This window comes from Mesoplodon bidens (genome assembly GCF_964165515.1).
Source record: "Mesoplodon bidens genome assembly, chromosome: 6".
NCBI lineage: Eukaryota > Metazoa > Chordata > Mammalia > Artiodactyla > Ziphiidae > Mesoplodon > Mesoplodon bidens.
The window spans coordinates 84,765,742-84,793,208 of NC_138162.1; the positions used below are offsets into that span (position 1 = coordinate 84,765,742).

At 37.9% G+C, this 27,467-nt stretch overlaps 1 protein-coding gene across 2 annotated transcripts in view; it reads left to right on the forward strand.

The window, feature by feature from the left end:
* Nucleotides 1–27,467, forward strand: part of PCSK5 (proprotein convertase subtilisin/kexin type 5) — a 467,730-nt gene that overhangs the window by 75,088 nt on the left and 365,175 nt on the right. For both annotated transcript variants that reach the window (XM_081236835.1, XM_081236836.1), the window contains exon 3: nucleotides 7,123–7,236. In XM_081236835.1, the coding sequence (XP_081092961.1) occupies nucleotides 7,123–7,236 (114 nt within the window). The remainder of the gene's footprint in view (nucleotides 1–7,122; nucleotides 7,237–27,467) is intronic.

Below are 27,467 nucleotides of genomic sequence, written 5' to 3' on the forward strand. Positions count from 1 at the left end.
GAACATGATTAAATTGATGACACATTTAAAAATATAGGGTTCTCTTGGAGAAAGCCAGCTAATTATAAAATTTTAGGGCAGTTCGTTTTTCACTGTGGGCTGCATTGTCTTCTATTACCCTCTTCTAAACATATGTGCAGTATTTATTTCACAACTTTCTTCTCAATGACCTTTCAAAATTGTATGATTCCTCATATTCCTGACTAGATGATTCTTTAACATAAGCCTCTGATGTCTGCAGTCATTAAATAGGATTCAGTGTGCCTATCTCAAGGAAGTCAAGTGAAAATTCTCCTTCAAATAAACAATAATGCTTATTTTGTTCACAAGTAGCCCTCTGAAATAAGCAGAATTCAAACAATTATGGTTTTTTCTTCAAAAAGAGTGATCAAATCAAATAACAATGTCAGTATTTAGTAACTCACTGATTACCAGTTAGTGAGCAAGAGTTAAAGACTATTATACGCTGAACGCATACTTTTACTAGATTCTCTGATTCTCTCAATGATTACCTCTGATTTCTTGATCAGAATTTTACAAAACTTTTGGGATATGTTGGCTTCAGATTTTAAGGTTTGGAAGTAGCTTGTCAGTGCCAAATCGTCTCCATCGATCCCTTACTTCCAAAGGAAAAAATGACATGGCTGGTATGTACTTAACTAGTACTTTTTGTTTGTTTGTTTTCAAAGTCAGAGAAGAAAACAGAGGGGAGAAATCTTTTCATGCTCCTTTCCCCCATTTTGTCAAAAAAGAATATGAAAGATGGAATCCCACATATTTTATTTGCTGGCGTCTGCTTCATCAAATCACGAAAGTAGTAATATATTTACTATGTTCCTTTCTAAATATTAATCTTGCATCTGCACAGAATGACTTAAGATCATCTGTCCACAGGAGCACCTATCTCATCTCTGTATTGTGTTTAACTCAAACTTTTCATTCCCAGTCACATCAGAGAGTAGACCACATACATCGACAAAAATTTCAGAGTCAGAAGAAAGAGAGTAGAGAGCATATTTAGTCTGTCTTCTATCATTTTACAGATGAAGGAGGCCCACGAAGATTTTGCAAGGTCACACAGGTGGCTGGTGGCACATCTGAGATTATAAACCAAGTTCCCCAAATTCAACCACTTCTCTTGTTTATTTACCCACCTTTTCTCAATATTGGCCATGTTATAATATACTATAAAACCATCCTAAGATACTTTTTATATACTATTTTTCTCATTATTGCTTTTAAAATATGTTGTAATTTAGGCATTTGGTCACATTTGATACCATTGGATTACATAATAGTAACCAATGGAACATGTTAAATTAAAGGAAATTTAAAATTGTTTGTATAGGTGACATACTCACATAGTTCAAAAGGAACAAGGTATTAAAGGGCCTACAGTAAAAGTTTTCCCTCGTATTCCTGCATCTCAATCACCTGGTTATTCCCCCAGAAAGCAACCAGTGTTATCAGGTTTTTTTGTGTACAGTAGTTACCTCAGAGAGGTGCAAAAATTGTAGTATCCTTTATAGACTGTTTGTACCTTCCTTTTTTTTTTTTTTTTCCATTTTAGGCTACATCATGGAGACTATTCTCTGTGAATACATAAAGCCCACTTCATTATCTTTTATGGTTGCATTGTGCTCCATTATATTGATATGTCGTTTATTTAATTCCTATCAGTGTATATTCAGGTTGTTTATTACTTTCAGTTATTACTAGAAGTGCTTCAATAAATAACGTTGTATATTTACATGTGTTAATAAAAATGTAGGGTAGCAGAAAGTAACACAACGTTGTAAATCAACTATACTTAAATAAAATATTTTTTGAAAATGTAGGGTAAATTTCTAAAAGTAGAATGACTTATTTTAGGAATTTTGTAGGTAATGTCCAGTTACTGTCCATAGAGTTGTATAGATTTACATTCCCATCCCCATTATATGAGGATGACTATTTTATCATTCCTCCCTAGTAGTATGGCATCAGTATTTAGAATGTTTATATCTGAAAGGTGAGATGTGAAAAGCCGTATCTTGGTGTGGTTTTAATTTGCTTTTTTGTATTTATATGCATGAGGTTAGGCATGTTTTTATATGTTTAAGAAACTTGATTTACCTGTTTGGAGATTATTGTACTCTTTTGCCTGTTTTCCTATCGAATTTTTCTCTTACTGATTGTAGGAAATCTTTTTTTTTTTAATTTTAATTATTTATTTTTTTGGCTGCATTGGGTCTTCATTGCTGCATGCGGGCTTTCTCTAGTTGTGGCGAGCAGGGGCTACTCTTCATTGCTGTGTGTGGGCTTCTCATTGTGGTGGCTTCTCTTGTTGCCGAGCACGGGCTCTAGGCACGTGGGCTTCAGTAGTTGCGGCCCATGGGCTCAGTAGTTGTGGCTCGTGGGCTCTAGAGCTCAGGCTCAGTAGTTGTGGCTCACGGGCTTAGTTGCTCTGTGGCATGTGGGATCTTCCCGGACCAGGGCTCAAACCCTTATCCCCTTGCATTGGCAGGTGGATTCTTAACCACTGCGCCACCAGGGAAGTCCCAGGAACTCTTTATATTTGAGGGAAAGAGCCTTTGTCCATGGTAGCAGCTATAAATGTTTCTCTAGTTTGTCTTTTACCCTTGTTTATGAAGTAATTTTTGCCACGCCAAATTTATGTTTTCTGTAGTTGAATGTATCCATGTTTCCAAATCACTTTTGTGGTTTTTATTATACTTAAACAAGCATCATCCACTCTAAGGTTATTTTTCAAAATTTCCTATGTTTCTCATGGGACTTATATGGGTTTATTTGTTTACTTTTACTTTTAAATATGATTCATTTTGAACTGATCCTGATTAAGATGTGGGAATGGTTTTAATTTTATTTTTTTCCTGAGTTGGTTCGTGTTTCAACATCATTTATAAAGTAATCTGTTTTCCCTCATTGCTTTAGGATAGCAGCCGTATCATATACTATATTCTTACATATTTTCTGTTGGTTTCTTGACTTTCCATCCCATTCCATTGATACATCAATACCTGTAGACATTTGCTATCAGTATGTGTTTCAGTCATTAGCTTTAATGTATTTTAATATCTAAAGGGCTGATTTCTCCTCACTGTAGAGATACTACATATTTTTTAAATTTCAGTTTTATTGAGGCATAATTGACATATAAAACGGTAAAATATTTGAAGTGTACCTCACTGTGATTTGATATATTTGATCTATTGGAAGTATCCCCCCATCTAGTTAACACATCCATCACTTCACATGTTTATCTTTTTTTTTTTTTTTGGTGAGAACATTTAAGTTCTACTCTCATAGCAAATTTCAATTATACAATATAGTGTTATCAGCTATTGTCATCATGTTATTCATTAGATCCTCAGACCTTATTCATCTTACCGCTGTAAGTTTGTACCTTTTACCAACTTCTCCCTATTTCCCCCACCCGCAGCCCCTGGCAGCCACTTTTTTACCTTTTTTTTATGAGTTTGACTTTTTTTTTTAGATTCTACATATAAGTGATACCATGCAGTATTTGTCTTTCTTGTGATAGATACCATAATTGGTTTTCTGTTTATATTTATATGATAACTTATATAATGTAGATTCATAGGCTAACATCCTCTTTTCTCTGATTGCTGACAAATTTCCTTCCCTGTGTGTATAGTGTCAGAAAGTTGGTAAATTCCAAAATCATGATATATGAGTTCAACTGAGACTGTGGGTAGGCTTCCCATAATCATCAATTAACATGCTTTGCTTGACAAGTGAAACTGATGAAAGAGAACATGTTTAGACAAAGATTCTGAAGTGGCAAATGCCCACTGGTCATGTGGACCATGCAGGCAGGTGAGCTCTGTGAGTAGAGGGAGGGGCTGTCCTTAACACCCCATACCACACATGTGGTTTAACTAATGGAGGCTAGATTGATTTCAGAGGTCTAAAGGTTTTTATACTCTGGCTTAAATGTAGATCCATAATATATAGGAAATAGAACTTTTAGAAGTTAAACCAGTGAGGGAAAGCACACAGTTTTCCTTTTTTCCTGGGCTGACCATAGTTTTATGAAAATGAATTTCTAACTGGTTTTTCTTTGCACTGGGCTTCTTGGCAAGAAGTGAAATCTGTATAATGCATTACCTCTGAGCTCTTTTTTTTAAGGTCTCAAGGACAGACATATGGATAATGGTTTAAAAATATAAATATGCTCTTTCCAGTCATAGAAATCTTCAGACCCAAGGGGTGCTTTTCCCGCTTTCCCAAAAATGTAGGGCTATAGACTCATACTCGTAAAGCACCAAAACAAAATACATGGTATCTGACACTAAAAAAAACCAACTGTACTTTTCTTGAGTATTGCAGCCCTGTGATCAGACAGTCAAATGTAGATGCCAACTTGCTGTGCTACCTTCTAGCCCTGTAACTAAGCATTTTTGTTTGGTAAAATTACAGAAGAGATGGTGTTTGGTGAGGTATTTTGTTCTATTTTAGTACCTATAGTTCAGCTGGGAAAATGGCTGTCACTTGGTTTTCTCACATACTTATCCCATTTGTCCATTTCTGTGTGTGTGTGTGTGCATGCGTGTGCATGCACACATGTAGGGAGAAGTACATACTTACAGAGTCATTGTAGAGACAGTTATCCACCCTACCCTACTGTAGACTTGTTCTGAGCTTGAGCCATCTCTTTATTGAGTCCACAAGAGATTTGACACCTTCTGATTTGTGAACATATATATGTTGGCAGTTCAGGATTTATGGAGGCTCTCTTAGGAAAGACCACTGCCAATATATAATTAGTTTGAAAAGCATTTGGTCTAAACAGATCTGCAGCCTTCTTTTACCAAGTGTGCAAATATGAACTAGTTCCATATTATTGGGATAAGTCTTAAGAGACAGTACTGTAAGGACTGTAAATGTAATTTGCATAGTCAAAATTTTCATAAATGGTCTAATTAGTATAGTGATAGATCCTGCATCACATGTCATTCATGAAGATAATGACATTTTTATGAAGTGGAGAATTGTAGAATAATTGCTAAATATTCCTTGATAAAATTAAGTCCATCAAAGGCAATTATTCTTAGTCATCTTTATATTCCCCGTACAGTATCTGGTATTGAATAAGCACTTACTGCATATTGAATGAATAAATGACTTTATGAAACTCATTTCTTAGAAAGATTGTTTGAAATAAAGAGATTAAAATGTTTTCTGGAAATAGACAAAATACATGCACGCTCATGCTTGCTGCTCCACTTTGATTGAGAAGGAAATTGATTTTGTTCTGTATTTTTAGAAACATGGTCACTTTAAAAATTACTCTCTTCATTTAAAAAAATTACACACAATTTTAATGCCCCATTAGTTTCAGTGTGATTTCTAAATAGCAGTCTCTTGGAGTAAAGAAAAAACAAGATCCTTATTAGCTTGCCTGACAGCTATTGTCCAATAGTTTACAGAAATAACATGTAATACCTTTTATCCAGTGTGCACACGTGTGTGCATGTGTGTGTGATGTAGAATGATTCAGTGCCACTGAGTCACTTGGTCTAGATTAATTAAAGCAGGAACAGAAAACTTTCATTTTCCAGTATATTATTTTTCATTTATTGACTTTTCTCTGTACTGATAATTTTGTTTAAGTTACCTAGCAGAAAATGCACATATATGATGCTTAGCTGTGATCCAAATCATAAATAGATCTTATTTAGGAGGCTGTGTGATTCTGTTTGCCTTGTTAGTGATGTAACTAAGAATTCACTATTTAAATTCATCTTGCATACCAATCTTCTTGTTGAATAATATTTCCCAATATGAGAATCATAGAAATTTATTAGTTGGGCTTTGGCCTTAGTACCTTGTTTATAGCTATGCATTTTGAGCTTCTTAATTGGTCCTTTAGTATTCCTTCTCCTCCAGTAATCTTTGAAGTAGGCAAGAGAGGTTCTGAAATCTTTATTGAATGGATGGGTATGGAATCATAGATCATAGCAGTGGACCACAAAGTCTTCCTTCCCCCACCAGTTTTTAATTCCTTTGTGGAGAGTAGAGATACATGGTGGAAGGGAACATTTTAGAGTATTACAACTGAATTAGCTATGGCTAGAAGAAATCAAACAAAGAGAATTTAGGAACAAATGGTAGCACGCCACCGGGCTGATACTGTATCTGAGATGCTCCGTTCAAAACGAAGCATGCTTATTCTTATATTGCCATAATGATTAACTGTTTTTAAAAGTACCCCCATTCATACCCATACCATTTAGGTTACAATTCTGTATTAAACTCAAAGTTCCCAGTTGCTTTTTAAAAACTAATTGTGGCTAAATGTTAAGACTTTCTCAAATGTACAGGGTTTGAATTTTGGAGCTGGCAGGGAACCTATGGCTCAGACAGTTGAGTGACTTCTCCAATTTTGTACCAGAGACAAGTCTAGGGTTTTGGTTTTCTGATTACCTGAATAGTGCTTTTTCCACCACTCTGTTGTAGACAGCCATTTTTTAAAAAAAAAATTTGTGATCCTAGAGCATTTGATCCGAGGATAATTCTTTTAATTTGATGTGTAATCCAAGACCATTTAAAATTTTTGATATAAACTGTGGCCTGTGGGCCAAATCCAGCCTCCCACCTGTTTTTATACATCAAGTTTTATTGGAACATAGTCACACCCATTTGTTTATGTGCTGTCTGTGGTGTTACAATGGCAGAATGAGTAGTTACAACAGAGATTGTAGGACCTGCAAAGCCAAAGATATTTATTATCTGGACATTTAGAGAAGTTTTCTAGCCCTTAGTGTAAGGTCAGGATGAATAAATTAGCTTTAAAAAATAACACTATCAATTTGCAATAAATTGGGAATAAAATATGCTCTCTGAAAAAGCTAAAGGGGTGAGCATGTTGTTGAGAAATATGAATGATCTGTCATAAAAGACTACAAAGCCTACCTGCATTAAAGATAAAATAGAACCAGGTTTCTAGGGAATCTCTATGCTCTGGAGATTCTAGTTGCCAGAATGAAACCTGTGACTTAAACAGAGCTGACTCAAGATGGAAATGTCCCAGACTGTCACTTATGTTGTGCTAACCCTGATGGAACTTGAACACTCACCAAATGTCCTTCTTGGCAGGTGGAGTGGATCCAACAACAAGTGGTAAAAAAACGGACCAAGAGGGATTATGACTTGAGCCGCGCCCAGTCCACTTACTTCAATGATCCCAAGTGGCCAAGCATGTGGTATATGGTGAGTTTGCCTGGCCTGGGGCCATGGCGTTCTGTTCTGTGTTGTGCAGTGATTGTCTGTTAGGACTGGGAGGACACAGAAACAGTGACCAGGGACTTTTTCCTGTTTCAAGATGGAGATTGATGGCCTGTGATGTTTTCTGGATCTTTTTTGAACTTAGCTCTCTGGTTCTAAGGAGGAAGAAGGGAGTTTTGATTCTGAAGCTATTTCTGTTTGAGATCTTGCTCTGTGTAGTAGCTTGGTAAGTTTGGGCGAGAAGATAGAAAAATATACTACGGGCAGACACCCTGAGACCTAGCAATAGTTGTGTTCAGCTCTGGTACTCAGCTACCCCACCCTGAAACCAGCCTGGTTAATGGTACTAGGTCTTGGAAATCACTGAAATGACTTTGCAAGTAGGTAACAGATTCCTGACTTTAGTTGTCTAAATGTACCTTCTCACTTTGGGTAACAATTTTTAAAACTAGACTAGGAAAAAAGCAATTGAAAAGTACTTGACTTGTAGCTAGTTCATTGGTTCAAGCAAAAACTTTCAGTGAGGGAAATTTAACATATTGGGAAGAGTGATCTAGAAATTTACTTGATGTTGCCTCCTTTGAAAATATATTGACACTTCTCTAGTCTTAGGATTTTATATTCATGATACCTGAGAAATTGATTAGAATATGTTACTTATTCTTAATCATGAAATTCATATGTTACCAATTTGCTCTATAATCTGCAAAAGACCTTAACTTTTCTCTTTTTTGAAAATCTTTATTGCAAATTGTTACCAGAGTTATCTCCTCCAGTCTATCTTGTTTTTTGCACTCCCTGACCCTGCTTCTCTACAAATCCATTGCATTCCACATACTTGTCTGATGCTTTTCTGCCTCCCTGCATTTCATTCCTTCTGCCCAGAGTGGTCTTTTGCCCTTCCCCACATCCTCGGTTCAGGATTGTCCGTCCCTCAGACCCCACACCCAAGACTGACTATTTCATGTCTCCCATGTCCTCACGTGTCCGTGTTTGTTCTTCCTCTGCTCTCCTGGGCCCTCTATCTCTGCCACTCCTGGCATCCTTCCCTTGGCACTTTGTTTCATAGTTGTTGTATTTTTAAATCTGCTCTGGTACTTTGGGCAGGGGGTCACTTACATCCTCCCATCTGAGAATCTAACCTAGCACCTAGCAACACTAGGAATTTGTGTTTATTTGGACATGGGCGAATGTAGCTGGTGTTTCTCCCAGTTTCCCTTTTCTTAGTCTTACCTGGAAGTGGAAGGTTGTGGAAAGATTTTGGACCCCAAACAGAATTTTACACAGAAAACTCTTTCATGTATAAGGGGAAAAAAAGGAGCCATAAAGCTAAGTTCAAAGGGAGGTGGGACTCTAAACAGCATTTGACTAGAAATCACCTGAGGGGACAGTAAGACATTTGACAGCTTATTAGCTCCAAGACCAAGAAAGAGTGAACCACAAGGGAAGGCATTAGAGGGAGTGTGGGCAGGAGCTAAGGAGCTTTGTCTGTGCTGACAAGATGATAAGGATGTAATGGGATTAAGAGATAGGATGCAAGTAAAATCCCTCTACACCCCTGCTTATAAGGCTGGAGGGAGTGAGACCCTCTTTGCCTTATGTTTCTTTTTGCAAGAAAGAACCAAATTGCCGTCTGCACATGTCCCACTAGACAGTGGAAGTGTACAGCAGCTTTCCCCTACCCTCTCACCACTCCAGCAGGGCAGGTTGGGCTGTCGTAGGAGCCATGGCCAAGGTGATGCGAAAGGTTTCAGTGCTTATAGAGTGAGATACCCTCACTCCCAGGAACCACTGCCATTTCTTTGGAAATTCTCTTTTGATGTAAGGAAAGGTTGAGAGGGAAGAGCTTTTGTTTGGCCATTTAAAATATTGGATATTTTTCAACACATATTTGATGGTAATAATTCAAATAGGTAACATTCGTCGAGCACTTGGCACATGCCAGGCAATGTGCTCATACTTTATTTGTGCTAATATTTTTCTAATGTAGTGTGAACAAAAGTGTGCATTAATATTGGCCCCATGTTATAAGAGTGAGAAGTCTGAGGCTCATCAAATTTAGGCCATTTGCCTAAGATCACCCAGCCTGAGAATGGTGGAGCAGAGATGCCAAACCAGGCAGATTGATGGGAGTCCAGGGGATTAAAGTGGCATTCTATCCCCATCCTTCTACTATTTACAAGCACCGTCATAAGGAAGACACTACTCCAGCCCTCCAGGAACTTCTAATCTATCCATGGAGAAATAGCTGAAATACAAGGCAGAATGGTGGGTGCCCTGTAGGATGGGCAAAGTATCTTGGGGACAACCAAAATACTTCAAAACTTCCTATTACATACATACTGTTCCCTTAATGAAAGGGGTGGGAAATAGGTTACACACCATATGTTTATCTGTCAGGAATGGTGACAGAATAGGAGTCAGAACTTCAAATCTGCAAACATGGATTCAAATCCCCATTATTTCACTTACTACGCCCACGATTGCATCAGTTAAACTCTCGTCAGCTGTAAAATAAGAGTATCTAGCTCTTACGTATGAGTTAGCTATTGCTGCATAATAAATTACAGAGCTTAGTTTTTAAGACAGTGATCTTCTGGGTTCTGTGGGTCAGGCATTCAGACAGGGCCCAGTGGTGACTTCTCTGTTCTGTGATGTCTGGGGCTTCAGCTGGAAGACTCAAAGGTATGACTAGAGCTGGAGGGTCCACTTCTAAGGTGGCCTAGTCACGTGGCTGGTTCCTCTCCATGTGGGCCTCACTGTGGGGCTGCTGGAGTGTCCACTTGGCTCCATGGCTCCGTCTTCCCCCAGCGCAAGTGATTCAAGAGGTTGTGTCAAGAAGCGGTGACGTCTTTTATGATCTAAGCTCAGAAGTCGCAGTTACTTCTGTAATCTTCTCTTGGCCACATGTATGAACTCTGATTCAGTGTGTGAGGGAACTACATAAGCATGTGTGTACTACTAGGAGGGAAGGATGGTTGGGAAGCTTGTTACCATAATGAAATGAAATACTGCACAGGAAGCCTTTAGCACACTGCCTGACACTAGAAAACTCTCAGTAAATTATAATTGTTATTCTTCTTCTCTTTTTAATTACAATACATGCTGTTTTCTTTTTATCTGTTTTAATTGCTACTAGTTGAAGGGGGGTGTGACCACATGTGCAGTGGGCATCCTTCAGAGCGCTCTGGTGACATGTCAGTGACACAGCTGGGGAAGGTGCTGATTTCCTTCTTCCTTTTTCTGAGCCCTTGGCCCTGCTGCAGTGTTTCTGAGGGCTGCTTGGTGAGCCTCCATAGGGTCCTACCCTCAGCTCGTTAGCCTAGGCCTGGTCCTGTCAGTCTATATTTATCGCAGGAGAACAGAGATTAAAGAATGGCATGAAGTGTGCCTGAGTGTCTCTTTTAATTAATTTAAAAGCTTTGCCCCTGTCACTCCTCCCCTTGGAAACCGGTATGTGAAACCATTATGTCTAGCCTTGAGGCTTGGGCAGTATATTCAAGGAAAGGTATATATACAAGAGTTTGTTATGGAGATGACGGCTGTCTAATTACTCCTCTGACCTGAAACACTGTGCTCAGGCTTCCAGGAGTTGGGAGGGTCGAGGCGTAGAAACAGAGCTCGCTTCTCATTGCACTGACAGACGCCAGCATCTCCTCTTTGTCAGCATGGTGGCAAGCACTGAGGATTTAGGAAAACATGATTCATGCTTCCTAAGATCAGTAACGCAGGAGAGGAATACATAAGCGCCAATGAAAGTTTGCTGGGCCAGCAACTCCTCCCTAAACGTTTCTCCGAGATCATGTGCATACACCCAGCTCCATGGGCTTTGGGTTGTAATTTTTGCTTGTAGATTTGCTTCTTCCATTAAAATGTCCTGAGTAGTTTTTTTTGGTTTTGTTTGGTTTTTACATCTTTATTGGAGTGTAATTGCTTTACAATGGTGTGTTAGTTTCTGCTTTATAACAAAGTGAATCAGCTATACATATACATATGTTCCCATATCTCTTCCCTCTTGCGTCTCCCTCCCTCCCACCCTCCCTATCCCACCCCTCTAGGTGGTCACAAAGCACCGAGCTGATCTCCCTGTGCTATGCGGCTGCTTCCCACTAGCTATCTATTTTACGTTTGGTAGTAGTTTTTAATGGATATCCAAGCTTGGGTCCCACTATCAGAGATTGCTATTTTTGGTATAGAGGAGGGCTCAGGCAGTAGGATTTCATCAGAATTCCCTGGTGATTCTAGTATGCAGCCAGGAGTCCTGAGTTATTCACTGCCCGTGTCTGTGGTAAATGCTCAATAAATGCTAATCAAATAATAGATGAGTAAACTGGACATCTATGATCATGTAGAGAAAATAATTGCTCACGTTTATTGAGTCTTTGTCAAACATTTTGCCAGACTTTCACATGTATATTATCTTATTGCCAGTGTTCCAGTGAGCTGGGAACTATTATGGTCTTCATTTTACACGGAGGAATAAAGCAGAGACAAGTTAAGTAACTTGCCCAAAGTCACACTCTTTACCAGGGGCAGATCCTGGTGTTCAAATCCAGTCACTCTGACTCCAGAGGCTAGACTTCCAACTTCTGAGTCCCTGGACCTCATGCTAGCTGGCATCAGAATCACCTGGAGGGATTGCTGCCCACCCCTCTCACGCCCCCCAGCGGAGATTTGGGAATTTTCATTTCTAACAAGTTCCCAGTTGAGCTGATGCTGTTTGACTCTCAGGACTACTTTGAGATCTCCGTGCTCTATCATATTTTCAACAGGAGGTTTATGTGAACACAGCTGGCCTCCATCTTCCCATTATCAGTTGGAGGAAGAAGAGCTTTTTAAAAACTTATGAGACACTTTAAAGTGCACTTGGTTGATTTAATTTGTTCCTCTTGATCTTATACCTTTTTCTTACAAAATTTTCTATTTGAGAAGCTGGCAGCTTTAATATAAGAAGATATTTTCACTGTACTTGCACTGATTGAAAAATATCCTTGGCTTATATAGTCTTTCAAGATGTTCCACAGGCAAAGGATATCTGATAGGAAAGGTTGTGAAGATTTGGCCAAGTCTTTGGGAACTCAGTGTAATAGACATGGTTTTAATGTACCCAGCTGGTATAATGGACAATTTTGACCTCCTGAACAAAATTCAGTTTGACTCTAGAGATAGCAAGGCTAAGTAAGATACCGCCTCAAGGGTCTGGGAATGCCAATTGAGCAAATTCAGGGAGTTAAATTTTTTTTAATTGTTACAAAATATTTAAGACATACAAAAATTTGAAAGAATACCACAAATGCAGGTCCACCCACCCCCAATCTAAGGAATAGAACGTTATGCATACAGTTGAAGCCCCGTGTGAATCCTGTCCTAATAGTGTCCCTTCATCCCTTACAGAGTTATGGCAGATGCTGCATTTGAAATAGAGGGGGGGAGGGAGTTCCCCTTTGTTGGCAGAATGTTTCTCTTTGTGGAAGGGATTATTCAATTTATAGTAGATTTTATATTTTCTGAAGTCATCCTGAAACACATTCATACATGAAATTTGTACTCAGGCTCTTGACAAAGAGTCCCAAGAAGGCAAACTGGAAATGAAACTTGGAGGAAAATATAAGTTTAATAGAATAGCTCTTTTATTCCTTTAGTCATGTAAATATTTTATTGCCTTAGGAACGTGTTTTAGCATTGTACAGTATTTCTTGTCTAACTGTTAAGAACTAATACTGATTTTGGAGAAGCCCATAGTAAAGAACTTAAAAAAATTTTTTTTCCTGCCTTATGGAAGGCAAGCTCAATTCCAAAGAGAAAAGCAAACAAGGCCTTGTGCAGTCTTGCTATTTGATTCTCAGACTGTAGAAGTGAGTATGACTAGTGCGTATTCTTGCTATTTGATTCTCAGACTGTAGTAGTGAGTATGACTAGTGAGTATTCTTAACACAGAATTTTTTGCAATGAATATTGGGTGGCCTACTTAATATGCATTTTTTAAAGCCAGGTTTTAACAAATGGGCTCACTTTTTGATGCACTACCTCAAATTTCATGGAAGCTCTCTGGGTGGTTTCTTTGAGGAAAAAAAGTCATATTTGTCGATCAGCAGAGTGAAAATTAGCTGAGATCAGCTATGCGTGTGAGGTATATCTGCCAAAAACTATGAACTAGCTAGGATAGTAATTGTGAAAAATGATTGTAAGCCACATGGTTCTTTCTCAGCCAACTGGATGGTATTCAGTTCTCCAAGAGTGTGAGGCATTGCTGTTTCTGTGGTTGGCACACATTTTCCTAATGACTTAGACTGTCATTTGACTCTAATAAAATCTGGTGGAGTTTGGGGCATTATTGTCCTGGCAGCTTGGAAATCATCCTTTTACAACACCCCATTTAGCTGTTTTAATTGAAAATGCAACATGGTGTAAATCTGCAACCATGTGGCCCGTCTTGACGTAAGTAGGAGGGCTTCTGAGAAAGGACGGACTCCAGCCAGGCAGCAAGTGATTTCCTGGTAGGAACTACTGGGGGTTGAGATGTGGTTTTGGTGGATGCAGTGTTTGCTTCAAACTAGCTCTGTCCTGTGGAAAGGTATTTTAGCGCTCTCAACCTTAGCTCATCTGAAAAAATGAGGAATCTGGACTAGATGCTTTCTTGAGTTCATTCCTGCTTGAACCTCCTCCAGGTCCACATGGCAAGTTGAACTGGAGAGTACCACCAGTAGCCCCAGGTCTTGATTTCCAGCTCAGACCCACCCCGTGAGTTCTTGACCATTGTATCCCATGCTTTTGTTTCATTGCTACTTCAATCTCAGTGTGTCCCCTTGTTGGGGTCCCCAAGGACACCCCCAGATTTGGTGATTCACTAGGAGGAGTCACATGATTCAGCATAGAGTCATACAGATATGTTTTATTTCAGTGAAAGGATACAGTGTGAAATCAGCAAAATGAAAAGCCACATGGGGTGAAGTCCAGGGGAAACCAAGCTGAAGCTTCCGAGAGACTTCTCTCAGTGGAGTCACACAGAAAGCACTTAATTCCTCCAGCATGAATTGTGACAACAGATGTGAAATGTTGTCTACCAGGGAGCTCGTGAGGGACTTGGTGCTCAGGGTTTTTACTGGGGGTTGGTCGTGTAGGTTCCCGGTGCCTTCCATGTACCCGAATTCCATACTCTCAGAGGCGTTCAGCACAAACCTTATTGTTTGGGTAACCAGTGTAGACACAGTGAGACATACTTATGAAGAAATGGTGAGAACCCTCCCCAAACCCAAGTTCCCAGATGCCCGCCAAGTGTATCTGGGGAGTCAAACGCATGAGTGCCGGAGGTGGAATAATGCTCCTCCTTTTTTAAAACTTTGTGTTCACTGAATGAATAAATTAACACCAAAGAAAAATACTCATAAGTGATAATTCCAAGAAAAAGCAAACCTGAATCCTAAGTGTAAGTCCATATTTGTTTTACAGCCTGGAAAATCCCAACTGAATGAAAGTTCCTATGAGACAAATGTTCATTCATGTATGCATTCATTCATTCATTCATATTTAGCAGAGATTTATTTTTTCCCAGTACTTACAATGTCTTTGACACCAAGGATAAAGTAGTAACAGGTGCTTTCTTTTTATTTTATTTTATTTTTTTACATCTTTATTGGAGTATAATTGCTTTACAATGGTGTGTTAGTTTCTGCCTCATAACAAAGTGAATCAGTTATATGTATATGTATGTCCCCATATGTCTTCCCTCTTGCATCTCCCTCCCTCCCACCCTCCCTATCCCACCCCTCTAGGTGGTCACAAAGTACCGAGCTGATCTCCCTGTGCTATGCAGCTGCTTCCTACTAGCTATCTATTTTACATTTGGTAGTGTATATATGTCCATGCCATTCTCTCGCTTTGTCACAGCTTACCCTTCCCCCTCCCCGTGTGCTCAAGTCCATTCTCTGCATCTGCGTCTTTACTCCTGTCCTGCCCCTAGGTTCTTCAAAATCACTGTTTTGTTTTTTTAGATTCCATATATATGTGTTAGCATACGGTATTTGTTTTTCTTTTTCTGATTTACTTCACTCTGTATGACAGTCTCTAGGTCCATCCACCTCACTACAAATAACTCAATCTCGTTTCTTTTTATGGCTGAGTAATATTCCATTGTATATATGTGCCCCATCTTCTTTATCCATTCATCTGTTGATGGACACTTAGGTTGCTTCCATGTCCTGGCTATTGTAAATAGAGCTGCAATGAATATTGTGGTACATAACTCTTTTTGAATTATGGTTTTCTGAGAGTATATGCCCAGTAGCGGGATTGCTGGGTCGTATGGTAGTTCTAGTTTTAGTTTTTTAAGGAACCTCCATACTGTTCTCCATAGTGGCTGTATCAATTGACATTCCCTAGATGGTGCTTTCTTTAATGAAGGATAAGTGGAGCATTTTATGGGCAGAAGTTAGGGTAGTTATAGTCAGTTTGTCTGCTCAGTTGGTGGTAGTCCACTGAGGGTACCAACAGTAGAACCCTAATTGGAACTTGCTGACCAACTCACGATGATTGTGATGATTTCATGTGATTTCATTACCCCATGTGAGGTTTGTGATGGAAGTCAGTATATTAGAGGTATTAAGTTAACCTATAATTAACTAGTCAAAGTGCTTCTAAAAGAGGCCAGTAAAAAATCACTTCAGATAATATTCATTCTTGCCTGGTGCAAATTATTACGACCTTTATTAATTTCCTTGAGCAAGACATAACTTATTCCATACTGGTAGTTTATCTTCTCAGCTTTACTTTCAAAGAGTAAAAGTAAGTCTGTATTCTGGCTCTTTGGGCCTGACTCTAACATGATGAAGGGTCTGTTAACATAAAGTTGTTTTCATCAAGATTTTAGTGCTTTTTCTTTAATAAGTAACACATTTTCTGCTGGAGAGCAGATAGCATTGACCATTGAACTCACTTAATTTGTGGTTGTCTTCTTAACATGTTGATTCAAGTTCTTTTATCAAAGTTTCTCTGAATTCCTCATTTCTTATTTACTTTTCACGCAGTATTGGGATTAGTTCTAGTGATCAAGGCACATTTTTGGTTGATTTTAACATATTTCTCTGCCCATGAGTAGGGTTCTCTTAGTAAGTACTCCATAAATGTTTATGGATATGAAGTGAGGAGAGAGTTGGTCATTGAGACCAAATTCACCGAACCGAATTTGGCTTTTCCTGAAAGGTGATGGTGTCTTCAAGTGTCCTGTGTTGAGAATTCAATTCTAAAGTTATCTGAGAGGAAGGTGTCTGGAATGTTGTTTTTTTCCTTAATTTTGGTTGGCAGTGAACTTGGCTGGGAAGTTAATGGAGTAAGAGAAATAATTCTTAGCAATCCAGTGATGAGAAGAATCAGAAAGAAGAAAATGCCTAAATTGCCCAGGGAGGAGAAAGTAATAATCATTTTCAAATAGAATACACATGCACTTCAATGTGATTTTTCCAGTTTCTCAAATGTTAAAAAAAAAAAAAAAATCCTTGGTAGACTATCTTAGCCTTGGGTATGGGGTTCTAGGCTAGCGATAGGTAATCTAATGTGCAAATGGTATGGGCACCAAGAGCTGCTCCAAACCAGATGAAATCAAATTATACTGAGGCAAGTAGAATAAAACTATAAATTCCAGAAGTAGGATTTGATTACTTAATTGCATAGGTCAGAATCAAATTGGGTTCATAATGCAAAGATGGTATTCTTTATGGCAGACGATGTGGACAAAGTACAAAATGCATTTACTGATTATTCTTTCCTTGATTAAAAGGAGGAGAACCCGATAAGAAGCCTAATTTCTTCCTTTATGCTAGGAAAAAAAAAACTAGTCAGTTTAGATGGTGTCTATTCAAATATTTGGTACAAAACTTACAGAATAATCTTAAAGACTACTTGGAAGAAACATAGCTTTGTGGGGCTTTCTTTTCTGTTTTAGTTTTCTGGTGAGGTGAATTACGTCTCTTGTAAAAAGGCTACCAGAATAGAAGTTCTGATCCAGACATACCAAATCAGCATGTCTGAAGCAAAGAAAATTATGCCCAGGTAGCGTAGGACTGTGTTCTCCTAATGATCTCTTTGCATGGTTTCCTGAAATTTAGTTAAATTATTGTCTTAAAAACTTGATGTGGGCCTCCCTGGTGGCGCAGTGGTTGAGAGTCCGCCTGCCGATGCAGGGGATACGGGTTCGTGCCCCGGTCTGGGAGGATCCCATATGCCGCGGAGCGGCTGGGCCCGTGAGCCATGGCCGCTGGGCCTGCGCATCCGGAGCCTGTGCTCCGCAACGGGAGAGGCCACAACAGTGAGAGGCCCGCATACCGCAAAAAGAAAAAAAAAAAAACAACAAAAAAACTTGATGTTTGGGTTTGTTACCTAGTGATAGAGAAATCATCCTTATCTTTTAGTGAACTTAAAGAAATTCAGCAGGACTCTTAGCAGTAGTAGGTTAAACATAGCAGGTATACATATTTTTTAAATGTCATTCCTGTTCTGTAGAAATGTTTTATATGCCCATTCTCATTTTGCTTTCATGCCTGTGCTCTATAGCCCAGGCCCTTCTGCTTCACATCCATGGACTATCCAGAAAAACATGCTGTGTATGTTTCTGCAGTTAGTACCTTGAATGTGGTCTTTAAGAAGATACTGAAAAAAAAGAAAACCCTCAAAGACCACCAGATGGGATGGGCCTGAAAAATAACTTAATCGAAGCCCTCAGCTCATGCTCAATACCCACCCTGTATATTTTCAGTCACCAGAAATATATGCTACTCAGACAGCCCTTTCTTTCCATAATGAACAATTCAGCCCCAAAACACTTCCATGCAGTTCATCAGAAACTTGTATCCCTGTCACTCCACACACACCTGATGGTCTAGTTTCCAGGTTGTGTATCACATCTGATCCCTATTTCACAGGTTTCACTACAAATATTACAGAAAAGCAGGACTAGAAACATTTATAGTTGTGGAAGTTTGTCCAAGAAAATGAAAGATTAAGGAGATCCGTAGTGATCAAACCCTATACACTCTGGACAAGTAAAAGAAATGTGCAGTGAGCAAATCATTTAAACTAGTCATACACACTAATGAACACTGAATTAGTTCTATCCTCCCAGGACTTAAGAACTAGGAGTTACCATAGAATGCTCAATAAAAGCATTAATTCAATGTGTAACAGGAGGGAAAATGTAGGAAAGCAACAGGGAATGTAATTCCCACAGAAAAAAGTAAATTGATAATCATTTTATTTATTCAACAACATGTATTGAACTCCTCTTCCGTATCAGGCATAATTCAACCTGCTGGGGATACCTTTGGGACAAAGTGATTTCAAAGGAGAGTGAGTAAGAGGTAACTGAAGTGCACAGAGCATCATGAGGCTCAGGAAAGGAGGTCACCCCACCCCAACAGAAATCTTGGTGTGGGTGAGCATCTTTGTCATGCAGGTTCCTTGGCAGAGTGAGTGAAGGCAGCTGTTGAGAAGCCCTCACCAGGGAGCCTTAAAGAAGAGATAGATGGCTTGCCACCTTAGCAAGGGCAACGTGCAGTGTCTATGGACAAGGCGGTGGGTGGTCTGTAGGCCCTGGCTTGGCTTCCTCTTGGGTCCTGGTGTGCCTAGATGGCAACTGCCTCTCCCTGGATCATCTTGAAATCTGTCATTATGTCATGAGCTCTATGCTTTGTGCCCTTTGGGGCCTAACATTTTGATTATTTTTTTTTAATTTTGCCTGTAATGTTTTACCCCCGTGTTTTGTTGTGATAAATATGAAATCTATAGACAAATGGAAAGAATAGTAGGAACATATACACATTCCATTCACCTGGATTTAACCAAAAATTAATATTCTCTCTCTCTTTGCACACATACACCTTTTCCCCCTGAATTTTGAAAAGAAGTTGCAGACATGGTAAAAATACACCCCTAAATATTTCAGGATGCCTCTCCTAAGAATGGTATTTTTCTATATAACCAAGGTACCATTCTCACTTCTAAGAAAGTTAACAGTGATCTTATCCAATTTACTGTCCATATTCAGATTTCCCCAATGGTCACAAAAATATTTTTAATAGATCTGTGCCTTTTGATCCAGAACCTAGAATCATACATTGACATTATTTGTTCTATCCTTTTAGCTCCTTTAATTTGGAAGAGTTGCCCTACTGGGGGTGGGGAGTGACGAGGAGTGGTCTTTCATGTTGTTGATTTTGATGAGTCCAGGTTGGTAGTTTGTAAAATAACTCACACTTTGTTATTTGAATGTTTGTTTGATGGTTTTTCAGGACTTTAGAGGGATAAAACATTTTTGGTGTGGAAACTACCCAGATGAGATGATACCTTTTTCAGTGATTCATATTAGGAGGTAGAATGTTACAAGTTTCATTTTTGGTGATGTTAAATTTATTTCTTTGGTTGGTTGAGGTATCTGCTAGATTTTTCCATTGTAAAGGTACATTTTAGTTCTCTAATAGGAAATTTGAGGGGTAATAGCTTGAGACTTGTGAATTACCTTGTTTCCTGTCAACTTTTCCCCAAGATTTTAGCACCTGTTGATGATGTCCGCCTAAATTAATCACTAGATCAGTGGTCACAAGATGATGATTTTCTAATTCTGTAGTCCCTCCTTCACTCCGCTTACCTTTTAATATCATTATGAGTTCATGTACTCTTTTAAAATGGAATGATTCATTACTGATATTATTTGTTTTTTGGTTCTTAAATTGTCCCAAGTTTGGTGAGTGGGTAACTTTTCAAGTTGACTGAAGAGTCCTTTTGAGAAGACCCCAATCAGTTTTTTAGTGCTTAGTGCTTTCTCCTTTATGGCACAACAAAATGTTCACCTTGTATTCTCTCTGCCTCAGACCTAGAAATAGCCATTTCTCCAAGTAGATGGTTTCTTTTATTGGGGAATGATACTTAAAAGTCAAGATTCTGGTGGTAAGGGTGTCCTTGGTTGTAGGCTCTTTTTCAGTGGACAGAGCTGAGGGATGTATATTTAGAATTCCTAGTGTTACCTTCAATTCTAATTCTAGAGCATGGCTTCTTCTTCTTCTTAGCCCATTTCATATTCCTCTCCCCTCCCCACCTCGGTGAGAACCATGGTTCTCATCAATATCAACAAATATACTACTGCATACACAAGAACGTATTGGAATTACTACAACAATACCACCGACAACCACAAACCTACTTATGTAGAATTCAAGATTTCTTTTTGTTCTTAGAATATATCCCACTGAGGCAATACAGTCACACTACTTGAGTCAAAAGTTGCTTTAATAAATGCTTTTTTCCTCTATGATTATGTCATTATTTATATACAGTTAGATAGTTCTGTTCAGTTTTAGAGCTCCCTCCCCCATCATTATATGTTTAATCTTATTACTTTTATTTTGGAATACTTAAAACATATATATCAAAGTGAGATACAGAGAATACTATAAATGCATTTTTCCATTTTGCTTTTATCACTTAATATACCTGAAAATCACTCCATGTTATTTCATAGAGATCCTTATTCTTTTTTTACAGCTGTGTTATGGTAGACTTACCATAATTTACTTCACTAGACATTGATGAATGTGCAGTTAGGTTGTTTTCAATATTTTGCTTTTACAAATAACTCCATACTGAGTAGCCTTGTGCATACGTTTTTGTGTTGTTGGAGGTGTATTTTCAGAGTGAATTCCTAGCTGTGGGATTGCTCAGTCAAAAGGTAGATGCAAATATAGTTTTAATGTTAGATCTTGCCTGATCCCCCTCAGTGGGGTCTAGGACAGTTTACATTCCCATCAGCCATGTTTGAGAGGACCTGCTCCCTTCACCTTGCCCTGTTGTCAGTTGCTGCATTTTGGCCAGTTTGATAGGTGAGAAACGGTATTTCTGTGTATTTTAGCTGATGTCAGAATCACAATGCCTGCTTTTACATCATTTGCATTACCACCATAACGCTTTATTCTTGGACATTTGAATTACTCTGTTTAGAGTCTGCCTTGTGAGCCAGTTTTAATGCATTTTTCTTTCAGTGGAGACTTTTGAGCTTACTTACATTTATAGATATGACCAAAAAGTCTCAACTCTGTCATATTATTGTCATATTGTCCTATTATGATAGATATGATTCGTACTGTGTTATTTTTACTGTGTTTCATTACGTTGTCTGTTTTTGCTCTTTTAAAATAATTTCTTTTGGCTTTGGGGAAGGTTTATATTATAATATAAAATATAATAAAATAAATATAAATAAAAAATATAAAATAATATTTTAGTGATTGTTCAAAATAACTTACATCTCAGTTTCTCTTTTCTCACTTAGGCTTCTGTATTTGGTTTATCAAGTGTAAACCATATCCTTTAATGCTTAAGTCTCTGACTATTCATTAGCTTCTTCTATTTTAACATTTCTATTTTTACTGCCCCCCATTTTAAGTTCATTATTCCTACTTTGTCAGAACACATAGCACGTACTTACTCTTCTTCCATCCCCTTTGCTTTTATTCTTAGATTTACTTAGATTTACTGATTTTATTCTTATGTATATATTTAACTATATTTCACGCATACCCTCAGTTATTTTGCAAGTCAGATCTTGATTGGATAAAGCGCATCCTCTGCTAGACTACCTAGGATGGGATTGCAAGAGCCGTATTCCCTGAGTTCTTAACTGTATAACTATATAGGCTTGGAACTTGAAGGATACCTTGGTGGTTGATTTTTCTTTGCTTGCAAGTAACTTTTTCTTTTCTTTTTTTTTTTTTTTTTTTGATCTAGAGGCCCAGGAGATATTTTCCTTTAAAGCGTACTATTAAAAATTAGACAGTTATAAGCATATTAGATCTTCTTTGCCTATTTATTAGTTATTTGCTCTCGGATCCTTTTGACTTCTGCTTTGTTTTTGTTCTTTTCATACATTTATGTCTTTCCTCAGTGCTCCTGATTATATTTCCAGTTGAATCAATTCTCTCTTGGACACTTGTAATTTTGTTTTGATTTCTAATATAATTTGGTCTTTGATTTATTTCCAAGATTTAGTCAACTCTAGTTTCACATCTTTCTGGTTTTTTCTGTCCATATATGTTTTACAATGTTTTATTTGCGCTATAGTTTCATATCTGCAGATTCTATTTTAGTGTATTTCATTTCAATTCAGGTGTGGTGCTACAGTTTTGTTCTGTTGCAGGTGTTTGAGCAGAATTTCTATAAACTGGAATATTTTGATTCACTTTGTATTTTCTACCTGTAGAAACAATGAATGGATGTTTGTCTACTGGTTTCCATTCACTTTGAAATGTTGTATTTTCTTACACTGTTAGTAGCAGTTGTTTGTAGAAAGCTGTGGGGGTTTGGATGACTTGCTCATAAGTTCCATAGTTCAACAGTGTGCTCGTATTTTGGTACAGTAAAGTTTATTTATTTTTTTTTAATTAATTTATTTATTTATGGCTGTGTTGGGTCTTCGTTTCTGTGCGAGGGCTTTCTCTAGTTGCGGCAAGCGGGGGCCACTCTTCATCGTGGTGCACGGGCCTCTCACTATCGTGGCCTCTCTTGTTGCGGAGCACAGGCTCCAGACGCGCAGGCTCAGTAATTGTGGCTCATGGGCCCAGTTGCTCCGCGGCATGTGGGATCTTCCCAGATCAGGGCTCGAACCCATGTCCCTTGCATTGGCAGGCAGATTCTCAACCACTGCGCCAACAGGGAAGCCCAGTTTATTTGTTTTGATCAGTGTTTTTGGAGGGCGTTGAAGGAGGGTAGTTTGTCTTCTGATTTTGTGATTCTATTTTTATTTTTTTTCTTTATTTCTATTTTTCATCTCTTTCTTATCTCTCTCTCCATGACTTCGTCAAGGAGTGCTCCTTCCAAGTTGCCCCTTCTCACCCAGAATCTCTGCTCCTTTGCACTATGTAGTTATTTTATCTGTTCTATCACCACTGGGATTCTGCTCCCTCTTTACTTCTGCTCAGTCTCCACCTGACTTCTTTCTCTGGCGTCATCTCCAGAGCTGATTCTGCGGGATTAGAGTGTTTTTCTCCTATTAATGTGTAATTTGAGGTTTATATTCTTTTTCTCCTAGTTATGTAGATATGTGTTATCAATATTTTAATATTTTTTTCTATTTTGAGCTATATGTGTTTTTTGAAGAAATTGAAATTTAGGTGGTTTTCGATACTGTATTGGAACCAGGATTAGATACTTGATAATTAGATAGGAAGGACCACAGATGCTTGGAAAACTGTGTTCTAAAATATGTATGTAGTCCTGGTGTGTCTGTGGAAAGCTGCAACATTAGTGTTGAATTTAATTGTGTTAACATTACTGCTTTCATTATTGAATGGAAAAAAAAATGTAACTTGGGTTACAATAGCAGTGTTCCAGTTTACCCTGAATATGCCATTATAAGAGTTACTATAAAGAGAGTTCAGCGACCATACCCTGTAAATGAAGATGTGCCACTGTGTTTGTATAACTACTTTTCTGGAATTATTATTTTTCTCTAGCAGAAGGAATTCTGTAGGATGCTTTTAAAGCAAGTTGTTTGGTTAGATTCTTTAAAGGATTCAACATTTTTTATTAATAAGAAAAACATTTGCAATTACGCTTGCTAGTGTAGGATACAAATGACTTGGTTTTCTTGCTCATTATACTTCAGGCTCTGGAGAGAATCTCACCAGGTCGAAGAGGCAGTCTTCGCTGTAGGTTCCTTTATTGAGTAGCTAGCTAATCACATGTATTATGGAATCCTTCATCTTTTTTGAAGCATCTACACTTGCCAAAGGAGAAGAAGCACTAGACATAGTACTGGCCTGTCCAAGCAAAATGTTTCATTGTCCTTTCCATCCATTTTATAGGTTTTATACTTGTTTACATCTTCAAGCGGACAATGAAAGCAAAGATATCAGGGAGATTCAGACAATTATTTTTACCCAGTCTAGAAGGAGCAATATTAAAGCAGGCTTTTTAGTAGCTATCTGAGATTGATTTGGCTGGTTGTCGGAGGTGAGATTGTTTTTGCTTTGCAATATAGATTTATTTTTCTGTGGATGCTTCACAGTAATAACATATTTCACATTCTTTATTGTTATGGATTTTTTGTCTTAGAAAATGTTTTGGTTTAAAATTTTTATTTGAAATGTGAAAATATTTTTTTTTACTTTTTAAATTTTAAATGGCAATAGGTCTGGAATCTCAATTTTGCCCTAAGTTGCTTTTCTGAGGCTGGGATTTATTGCCTTATACCTATAAACATCTTTTTTCACAATGAAGTTTCTGTGTTCATTGAATAAAAGTCTGCTTAATAGTAGTAAAATTGTAAAGAACTCAAGGTATAAGTTTAATAACACATTTCCTTTGTCATTGTCCAAGGTCTCTTCTTTATTTCCTTTATAATTATTACCATAATCTCTACCTATATTGTTTGCCTCATTTGTCTATTTATTATTTATCTACTCCAACTTGAATGTAAACTTTGTGAAGGCCAGACTAAGTGTTTTCTCATTCCCTGATGTAGGCTCAAAATCTAGAAAGCATATAATTAGCATTGGAAAATTAAAAACAAACTAATAAAACATAAGTGAATGAATGAAATGTTTTGACAGTTAACAGATGTAGAGAAATGGTAATGGAACTGATATTCCTCTAGCTATTATGGGATAGAAATCATTATATAACAGATATATATTGTTCAGAAGGACTTGCAGATAACTCAACTGGGGCAAGTATGCATTAATAACTGAATCTTACACAGAAGGGTGAAAATTCTCCAGCTGTTCATGTGAATGAAGAAGCCATCTTAAACTTCCATGTCAGTCAAGGCTTCAGATGCATCTAGCCCCAGTGGACATCTGACTGCAACTGCATGGGGGGCCCCAAGGGAGAACCACCCAGCTGAGCCCTGCCAACCCGTAGAACTATGAGCCATAATAATAATTTCTTTTCAGATATTAAGTTTTGGGGTTGTTCATTTGTACTATATAGGAAAAAGAAAAAGTTGATAGTATAAACCACATTTATTGATACTAAGGAATTTCTTTTTCTAAGAAGACACTTATTTTTTGGTCCATTATAAATATCAGACCTCATCTTTGATTACATAAAAACATAAAGACTAGATTATACCTGAAGAATTCATGTCACCAGGAAAAAGGAAAGATTCATGGGTGTCCAAGTGGGCTATTGTGTTGACAGGAAAGCAAAAGTGAACTCACATTTTGTCTGGGACCCATCATGACCATGTGAGCTTTGTCCACCCTATCTCTTCTGATATGATCACTCAATTTTAAGAATAGGAATTTTGACACACTGATAGTATTATTCCCTCTTCTCAGAGTTTCTGTACCTCAATTATTACAGGTTTCTTATAGAACTAATGTATTTGAGGTAATGATGTATTAGAGGACATGGTGAAAACCCTTCAGAACTTTCAGGAGGTTGAGTCAGTAATCTCATATATCCAGAGAGAAACAAAGTTAAAATCTGAAAAGACTGTTTGAAATTCCATATCCCATTAATTTTTATATACCATTCCAACAGACTAACACACCTTTTTTGTCCTTTTAAGCATATCTACTTCAGTGTCCTCTTTTGAAACAAAAATTAGGGGAACCACTGTTAATATTTAAACCAAATTTATGCTGCTCTCTATGTTAACATTAAATACATTAAGTATGTTCTATTGGGAAAGTTCAAGTAGTTCTTGTTCTGGAAAGGGATGAACTATCTAATAGCTCTGAACATAGCTTGAATATGCACAGCTTCACTGTCATGTGGATTTGACCCTCTCTTCCTCTTCCATCCCCCTGTATCCTCTTCCTCCTACATATGTTTCATTTTGTGACCTGGTCTTGATTGAAAATATCCTTTGGGAGCATCTAATCTATGGGCATTTGAGGAGTTGACTCAGGGAAGAGGAAGTGGCTTTTACTGTTCAGAAGTTCTGCAGGGTCCTGGAAAGGACCATATCCTTCAATAGAAATTTGAAAATAAAACTGAAATATAATAGGACTTGGAAGTAACCTGCATGTATTGTCTGTTTGCTTCTCTGTCCATTCATTCTTTGTTCATCCATCTATCCTTCTGTCCATTTGTCCATTCGTCCATCCACCCATCCATCTATTTAAGAGAAAATGATTGTGTGGTCAAAACCTGAATTGAAGGTTTGGGAAGATCTTATATAGGTTTATTCCTAGTTCTTCATTATTTTTCTAACTGTAAAATGGATTTTTTTCTCACCTGAAAAATAGTTGCCTCTACTATTATGTTCCATAAGAATATTGCCATTTATGAAATAATGTAAATGAAGAAACATGACATATTAGTAAGGGTCTATTCACATATCTTCAAATGATATTCAGATTCTTCCTCCTTGACCTTAAATGTCTCTAATATAACAAAAAATTGTTTTCTGTCATTTTTTTCTCAAACTTTCTTCTGTGACTTTGAAAAATAAAAATAGTGGAGCAACTGAGTTCTGAAGTCAGTTGGTTAGGCTTATCCAAACCATACTGCATCCTACTTATTTTAAAGAAAAGGAAAAGTTCTCCAATCTGAGCTCTTCTTCCTGAGATCTTGATGAAAAAAGAAGAGACAGGAGTTTCTGAGTCAGATTTATGCCTAAAGGAGACAAGAGAGTGAAGAGTTCTATGCAAGCAGAATTTTGTAAACAATGTAAGCAAAGAAGTTACATTTTAGAAAGGAATGAAGTTTGCTTCTTGCTAATGTTTGCATAATTATTAAATAATGCAGCTCAGTTGCTTCTCAAATTCATGTTCATGAGCTCCAATGTAGGAATTATTTCTTGGCTTTATAGGCACTTAAGGAAAACTTTCAATTGAGATCATCCCTAAACAAACACAACTTACTAATTTACTAATTGCACAATTTGGGCAAAGAAGAGTATCTTAGGAACAATTGGTGATCGATTCATAGTCAGGAAAAGTCATTTGGTAACACGGAGTTTCTCCTCAACTCATGGAAGAATTTACTGCATGACCTACAAGGAAAGACAGTATTAAAATTGAGCCATTGACCAGATACAAGAGAAGAGTCAAGAAGTGTTTACTTCCATCATGCCCTGTATTGTTCCAAAGGAAACAGACCTGTACCCCTGAATTCCTTTCCAGCCAGGAGACATTTCCCACCAGGCCTGTAAGGGGATAATAGTTCATGTGCCACCGTGTTGCATCTCTTTTCACATCTTCTGCCAGGAATGTTGAGCATTATTAGCG